Source organism: Hakea prostrata, chromosome 9, assembly GCF_041222555.1.
Source record: "Hakea prostrata isolate BN-2017 chromosome 9, UWA_Hpros_2, whole genome shotgun sequence".
Lineage (NCBI taxonomy): Eukaryota > Viridiplantae > Streptophyta > Magnoliopsida > Proteales > Proteaceae > Hakea > Hakea prostrata.
This window is the reverse complement of record NC_142608.1, coordinates 8,563,730-8,572,249: the sequence shown is the minus strand read 5'-3', so window position 1 is coordinate 8,572,249 and position 8,520 is coordinate 8,563,730. Positions and strand designations below refer to the sequence as shown.

The 8,520-nt window shown below is 40.1% G+C and overlaps 1 protein-coding gene and 1 pseudogene across 1 annotated transcript; both read left to right on the top strand.

Moving 5' to 3' along the window:
• The first annotated feature begins 881 nt into the window (after nucleotides 1–881).
• Nucleotides 882–2,875, top strand: LOC149004497 (sugar carrier protein C-like; annotated as a pseudogene).
• Nucleotides 2,876–3,929: 1,054 nt separating this feature from the next.
• LOC149004496 (uncharacterized) lies at nucleotides 3,930–4,553 on the top strand. The gene has a single exon (XM_089135669.1). It carries the CDS (start codon nucleotides 3,930–3,932, stop codon nucleotides 4,551–4,553), a length of 624 nt encoding a protein of 207 aa, XP_088991795.1.
• The last annotated feature ends 3,967 nt before the right edge of the window (nucleotides 4,554–8,520 follow it).

The window sequence follows — 8,520 nt, the reverse complement described above, 5'->3', positions numbered from 1 at the left end:
AAAAGCATGAAATTTGACGTCAACAAATTATTTCAAGAACTTTTCAACATAATGATGTACCTGAAAGGATGAAGTGCATTAATTATGAAAATAATTAGATGTATACTCTCATATGCAAGGTTATCAAAATATTATTGAAGAGAAGCTATGAATCCAATGATGTACTTGATAAATTTATCTCCATCAGTTCTCTTGAATGAAGATGGTCTTCAAAAGGTTTGGAGTGACAAAGATACTTCTTATGACCACTTAAAAGGTATTTAATTACAAGGCCTTTATACATATTTTAAAAGATGAGAGGACCAAGCCTGATGATAAAATCAAGTAATGCATTTTCTTAGGATATGGTGATGACAAATTTGAATATAAGTTTTGAGATCCTATTGAGAAATAATTGGTAATAAGTAAAGATGTAATATTAAGAGAAAATCAAACTTTTTGAGGTTGTAAATGAGTTTCTTGATCTATAAGCATCAGTCCACATTGAGCTTAAATAAAGAAACCTGGTGAATGGGAGTGGATAAAGACAACTTAGAGGGGCAGTTTGTAATTATGGGGCAAGTTGAGTCAGCCACAGAAAGATACCTTCTCAACCAATCAAATTCGGAATTATCCTGTTAGACAGCTAAGCGCGTGAAATTCTCGTTTCACTATAAACAGAGTTCCTCATCTGTTGATAACTTGACTTCACCAGCTCGTCTTTGCGATTCAGTATAAATTGAGGTCCTAATCTTTCATTTCTTCTTCACCAACTCGTCTCTACGTTTTCCTCTGTTTTCTAATTTCAACAAGTCTTCTTCGTTTTTTCCGGTTTTGTTTCTTGTGCAAAACCGTTGATTTCATTCTCAGAGAAGCTCTGCGAGTAAAGAAGGAAAGCGATCATGGCGGGAGGTGTGGTTATCTCCACCACTGGTGGAGGCAAGGACTACCCTGGTAGGCTCACCACGTACGTCATCTTGGCCTGTATCATTGCCGCTTCCGGTGGTCTAATTTTCGGTTACGATATCGGTATTTCTGGTAAGGATCTCCGAGATCGCAGGCAATATCTTGATTAATGCTAGTTCTATGAGTGTTTTTGATTCTCTTTTCGGTTCATTTTTCTGATCTGTGGAGGATTTCTTGTGTTTTTAGGTGGAGTAACGTCTATGGACTCATTTCTCCAAAAATTCTTCCCTTCTGTGTTTGTAAAGGAGCATAATGATCACTCCACAAACCAGTACTGTAAATTTGACAGTGAGACTCTCACACTGTTTACATCTTCACTGTACCTCGCTGCTTTAGTGGCCTCGCTTTTCGCTTCTACCGTCACGAGAAAACTTGGTCGCAAGGTATCCATGTTTATCGGAGGTTTGGTTTTCTTTGCCGGAGCTGTTATCAATGCTGTCTTCTTGTGAACATCGCGATGCTTATCATTGGACGTATTCTACTGGGTATTGGTGTTGGATTTGCTAATCAGGTGAATGTATAGATTTATTGGATCTTTTGTTCCCTGCTGCACTCACTGTTTTTGGTTGAAATGTCTGAGATAATCATCTTCTTCTACAACTCAGTGTTTTTCCTTTTTGCCTCCTATTAAATAAGTTCGCAGCTTGATTTAAATCTTTTATGCGATTAATGGCTGGAATTTGATCGATGAATCGAATAACAAATTTCCGTTTACGATCAGTGCCACCGTACCTCTCCGAGATGGCTCCTCACAAGTTTCGTGGTGCTCTCAACATCGGGTTTCAACTTGCAATCACTCTTGGCATCCTCTTCGCTAACCCGATTAATTACTTCACGGCTAAGATTGAAGGAGGTTGGGGTTGGCGTGTGAGCACAGGCGGGCTTTGCTTGTCCCTGCCGCCATCATCACCATTGGAGCCATTTTCCTTCCGGACACCCCAAACTCCCTTATTGAGAGATCCTCAGCTGAGGTAGCCAAACAGAAGCTCCAACATATCCGTGGTACTCCGGATGTGGACGATGAGTTTGAAGATTTGGTGGCTGCTAACGAGGCATCAAAAAAGGTGGAACACCCATGGAGAAATATCTTGCAGCCCAAATACAGACCTCACCTTACCATGGCCATAATGATCCCCTTTTTCCAGCAAGTCACCGGAATCAATGTCATCATGTTTTATGCTCCAGTGCTGTTCAAGACAATTGGGTTTGGAGATAATGCGTCCCTTATGTCTGCGGTGATCACCGGTTTGGTTAATGTGATTGCCACATTCGTGTCCGTTTCGTTGGTTGATAACTGGGGTAGAAGAAAGCTCTTCCTGGAAGGCGGAATCCAAATGTTCATCTGCCAGGTAATTAAACTAGATCTCAATGTTGAGATTAATTTCTCTGTAAATTACTGATTATACCTATAATAATTTTAATCAACCTTAAATTGTCGATCTATTGTATGCAGATTGCGGTAGCAATTTTGATAGGGATGAAATTCGGAGTGACTGGCGTATCGGATCATCTGTCCAAGGGATATGCCATTATTGTTGTGTTGTTCATCTGCATTTATGTAGCTGGGTTTGCCTGGTCATGGGGTCCCTTGGGATGGCTGGTGCCAAGTGAGATATTCCCATTGGAGATCAGGTCAGCAGCACAGAGTATCAATGTTGCAGTCAACATGACTTTCACCTTCATAATAGCACAAGTGTTCTTGGCGATGTTGTGCCACTTCAAATACGGGCTCTTCTTATTCTTTGCTGCTTGGGTCTTTGTTATGACTATCTTCATTTACTTCTTGCTGCCGGAGACCAAGGGAGTACCCATTGAAGAGATGTCACGAGTGTGGAAGCGACACTGGTCCTGGGGCAAATACATCGCTGATGAAGATGTGATTGGTGGTTTTGAGTTGGAGAAAGGTCCACAAGTTAAGAATGTTGACTGATTAATTTCAATGGTTTTTCAGGGATACATTCACAGAGTTTCAATTGTTCAATTTTCTTCTATCATGGAATGTCAGATATATTGATGTATATTAGTTTAATTATCCCCTTGTATTTTGAAAATTAGCCCAATTTTTTTTTTTGGGGTATAATATAGTAATAAAATGAATTTTTGGGTTTTAAGTTAAAGAAAACTGTAATCAATAGGGTCTGACTTATGTTGTATCTTGTGGTGCACCCTATTGAAAACTTGGAAAGAATGCCATATCATGTGTTGTAGCCGTTCATTTTAGATTTTTTTTTCGTGCAAAACACGGGTTGTGGACATCCATTTCTTTAGCTTATAACTTTAAGGACTTACTAACAACCACTTTTGGTTCATCGACACAAAAAATGTTTGGTTGATGAGTCATTAACAACATTTTAAGGACTCTCCTACCAGACGCAATACCAATGCCGTGAATATTCCAAAAGAAAACCAACTTTGAGGCTGAATTGGAAACTTTCATTCACGGATTATGTTGGGCAAGGCATTTACAAATTAAAAAGCTTTGGGTAGAAAGTGATTCAAAAGTTGTGGTGACTTTAATACAGCAGAAGAAAATACCTTGGTATATTTTTCATATGTGGAGAGAGTTACAAGAATATTTGTTAACTATAGATTCAAAGACTTTACATTGCTATCGTGAAACTAATACAGTGGCAGATTTTTTGGCAAATTCGGCAGCTAAGACAGGAACTTCTGATATTAACATTCCTTGGTCAGCTTCAATCCTTAATGAACTTGATGTGGATGCCTCTAGACGTCCGAGATTTCATTTTATAAGTTAGTGGTTTTCTAATCTTAGCAGGAACAAGTGAGGAAGGGTGTATTGGGGGCAACAGTTGTTGCGGTTAAGGGAGGTTGGTTCCTTATATGGTATTAATTGATGTATTTTTAATATTTCTTCTTCGCTTAATATAATGATCCTTTTAGCGAAAAAAAAAAACTTTAAGGACTAAAAAGATTCTTGTTGAAAACTAGGGTTTTCTCCATCTGGTATTCTCTTCCACATCATGCCGCCTGGTGGACGTCCACTAGGCAACCACAACTCCCAACCTGCTGAATCTGCCCACAACAATGCTGCAAATCCACCTGAACGACCATCATGGGCGAACCTCTTTAAGGAAAGGAAGGTTATGAATGGCTCCATGGTACTACCATACATTGAACCCACCATTGAAGATGAGATCATTGTAGACTGCATTGATGATGAAGTTATTGCCGAAGAAGAACGATGGGGTTCTGCTCTCATTGGACATGTTTTCGGTGCGAAACCATCCTACACTAGCATGCTCAACTATGTGGATCTTCACTGGAAACATGTTGGAGGGGCGGTCGTTCACGGCCTTGACAATAGTATGTTCGTATTTGAGTTCAAGGAGAAGCAAACAAGTAACCAAATAATGGCCAAAGGACCATGGATGTTTGGCACCATACCATTAGTTCTACGACCATGGTCGACCATTGGTTCAATGGAAAAAATGGAAGAAATTGAACTACCCATCTGGATTCGTGTGTATGGCCTAAACCTTCATCTATGGGGCTCGAAAACGTTAGGATGTATTCCCAACACGCTTGGTACTCCTCTTTGCGCTGATCAATTTACCATGCGCAAGGATCGTCTTTCATTTGTGTGATTCTGTGTATCTCTGAAGGCAGTGAGAAGTTTACCTAGTAGCGTCACTATTCATTTGCGAGATGTCATGAAATACCAGCAGCCTTTGGTCTACGAGTGGGTACCACTACACTGCTTATCATGCAAAATTTTTGGACACTCAATTGAAGCATGCACTCAAAATCAAACCCAACAAACCCCCAACGCACCCGAGCAGTCAATAAGTGCGATGCAAATCGCTGAGGCATGGAAGCAACCCAACCGGCGTCAAAGGGGAAGGCATTCACAGCCACTAGCGGAGAACATTGAGTCCGAACAGGGTAAACGTTGAAGAATACTAGGACTCTACTTCATGAAGTCTTGCCAGCTAACAGCTCTTATCCAAATAGGACTGTTGTGCCAATTACATCCAATTAGGAAGCAAGATTAAATGGGATAGAGTTAGATGGTGGATCTAACTCCAACTCTCAAATTATAGAAGATGGGAACCACGTTCTTACTATGGTGGCCCACTTTGATCAACCTAGTCAACAATAGAATCCAAATGCATGCCAAAGACCACATGCTGATCTCATGTTGGTAGAGCCCATGCATAACACTAACTCCAGCATACGTCGAAGTTTGGATTCTAGAGATAGTCCTCCGCCATCTCAGACTCAACCCAAGAGATCTCAAACATCAAACGTTAGCAATCGCTTTGAAGTCTTAGGAGCGATAGAGCATGAAGAACTAGAACACCATGAAAATGTTGATCCTAATGATATCAATAGTAGAATTCGTGAACGCAGTCCAGTTCGAGGCCACCTAGTGCAAGGTCTCACACCTCCGTCTACAATTCTACAATGAAGCTCAGAGCTTGGAACATGCACGGGATCATTGATCCGGGTAAAGGTCAAGCTGCTATGGATTGGGCTCTACAACAAAACTTAGCTTGCTTTGCTCTAATTGAAACTCGAGTCCGTGCTGCCCATTACGACTCTTGTTTTCGCATGTTCGATAATAAGTGGAATGGTGTAAACCACAATGAGTCTACCAATGGTAGAATATGGGTTCTTTGGGATGAATCAATTGTCAAGATCGAAGTCCTTCTCTCCAACTCTCAGATTATTCACACAAGAGTTATTGTCAATCAATCGCAGCAAAAATTCTTAGCCTCATTTATATAGGGTTTTAACTCTGCTGATGATCGTGAAACTCTATGGACTACACTTCAACAACTTAACAACCCCTCTTTACCATGGATATGTCTTGGTGATTATAATGCATACTTGCAAATCAATGATAAACAGGGAGGAAATATGCTTTCTTTCAATGATATCCAACCCTTTTGGAGCTATACTTATGACTATGACCTAGTAGATCATCGATGGACAGGACATAGCCGCACATGGAGTAACTGTTCCAATGGTCCTCAAAGAATTGTATCAAAGCTAGATCGAGTTCTTATTAATCCTACATGGACTAATACTTTCCCTTATGCGTCAGCTCGCTTTCTTCATCCTAGCATATCTGACCATTCTCCAATGGTGGTATGCCTAGGTACAATGCCTGCAACAAGAGGTAAACACTTTTCCTTTTATAACCGTTGGGTTTATAATCCTAGTTTTCTCCCCATTGTAGCTGAAGCTTGGAGCAAGTCACAACCGGGTTCCCCCTTTGTGCATTTCTTTTTAAATGTAAAGAAGTCAAGTATAAATTAAAGAGATGGAGCCGCAACACTTATTCAGATTTAGATGAGCAGATTACTACTCAACAGAATAAAGTTCAGCACTTACAAGATCTCATAGCCTTTGGTCCCTTCATCGAAAATGACTTTCAAACCAAAAGAGAAGAAACAGAAAAATTAAGAAGCTTGATGTTTGCAAGGGAATCTGAATACAAGCAAAAATCTCGGATCCGCTAGCTTTCTGAAGGTGATGGTAATACGGGTTTCTTTCATAATGCCATAAAAGAACGTCGTCGCAGAAATTGTATCTCTTCCATCTCAGATTCCACCGGCAATGTTCTAATAGATCCGGATCTGATCCGTATTGAAGCTGGGCGGTTCTTTAAAAATTTATATTCAGGTACAGCTCCTTTGCCATGTGAAGATATAAATGTTCCATTTTAACGATCCCTGAGCCAGGCTGAGGCGACATCTCTAATTGAACCGATTACTGGCTTGGAGATCAAGCGTGTCATTTTTACTATGGATGACAATAGTTCTCCTGGTCCTGATGGCTTTGGCACATGTTTTTACAAAAGTTGTTGGGATATTATCGGACACGACTTATGCACAGTAATAAAAGGTTTTTTCAAAAAACCTTGGTTGCCCGACCAGGTTAAACTGGCAAGGTTAACTCTCATTCCAAAAGGTGATGTTCAAAATACTTTTGGCTACTATCGTCCTATTGTAGTGTCCCCACTTCTTTACAGATTCAGCTCCAAAATATCAGTCAATAGATTAAAGAAAGTTATTGACACTTTGGTTGATGCCAGTCAATCAGCTTTCATTGAAGGGCGCCAAATTTCTGATAATATTCTTTTGAGCCAAGAACTTTTATTTGGATATCATGATGGTAAGGGGAAGCCTAAATTCGCAGCCAAGCTTGACATTACAAAAGCCTATGATTCAGTTCAATGGGATTTTCTCTTTACTTTGTTGATAAAACTTAATTTCCCAAATCCATTTATTAACTAGGTACAACAATGTACGATAAACCCTGTATATGCAGCCTTTGTTAATGGAGCCTACTCTCCTCATTTCACAACCAACAAGGGTCTCCGCTAGGGATGTTCTATGTCCCCACTATTGTTTAATATTGTCCTTTAGGTCCTCACAGACAGAATTACTTATGGTGCCTTGGATGGGAAGTTCGACTATCATCCCCACTGCAAATCACCCCAAATCACAACTATTTCATTTGTAGATGATCTTTTTGTCTTTGGTGGTGCTGCAACAACAAAAAACGCCAAGTTCCTAAGTGACACTCTTATGGAATTCGCATCTCAATCAGGTTTACTGATCAACCCAACAAAATCAACTATATTATATCGGAATTGCACAACTAATCTTATCCTATCTTTTGAACAACTCCTTCACATCCCTGCAAAGGAGTTCCCCATCACCTATCTAGGGGTTCCAATTGAAGGGCAGAATTCAGAGTTGGAGAAACAAAGCTCTATCATTTGCTAGTCGCCTTGCTCTTATTGAATCCGTACTTGGAGGAATCATATCGTATTGGGAGAATGTCTTTTACATCCCGAACAACATCATCCAACAACTTGAGAGTATTACAGCTACCTTTCTTTGGAAAGGAAATTCTGAAAACGGCAGTTATAAGGTGTCTTGGGATGCGATTTGTCGTCCCAAACTGGAAGGTGGGCTAGGGCTCAAACGCTTACGAGATTTGAACTTGGCCTTCTTAATGAAACATTTTTGGACTTTGGCAACTAACAAAAAGAGATGTTGGCCAATCTTCATCAACCATAGATGGTTCTTGAAAAGCTCTTTGTGGAGTATGCCCCAACCGAGCCATTGTTCATATACACTTCGATGTATACTAATGGTACGTGACTTACTGTTGCTTGTGTACCAAGATGTTACGCAAGTGCACGTGTCGCAATCAAGTAATAAATGATAAGTAAAGTATCGATCCCACGGAGAATTCTATCCTTAACTTTCAATGTAAAAGTAAAACTGTCACATCCACCCAGCCGGTATCCTATCTGGCATACTCGGGATGTGATCCACAGCCCGAAGATCCAGATCGAGCGGCCATGCCTCCCACATACACGATAACATAATCATGAACAAAATAATCAATGTATACAGAAACAATAGATGGATCAAAGGAATAAGACAAGATAGATAATCAGAGTGCGGAAACATTTAAATATCAATTTCAAAGTGATAACATCTCAAAGAGAAGAAGTGATCAGAAGTCACTCCTTCACAAATAGCGGAAGCAGTAGTAAATCAAGTTTAGTTACAGACAGTATCATAAATA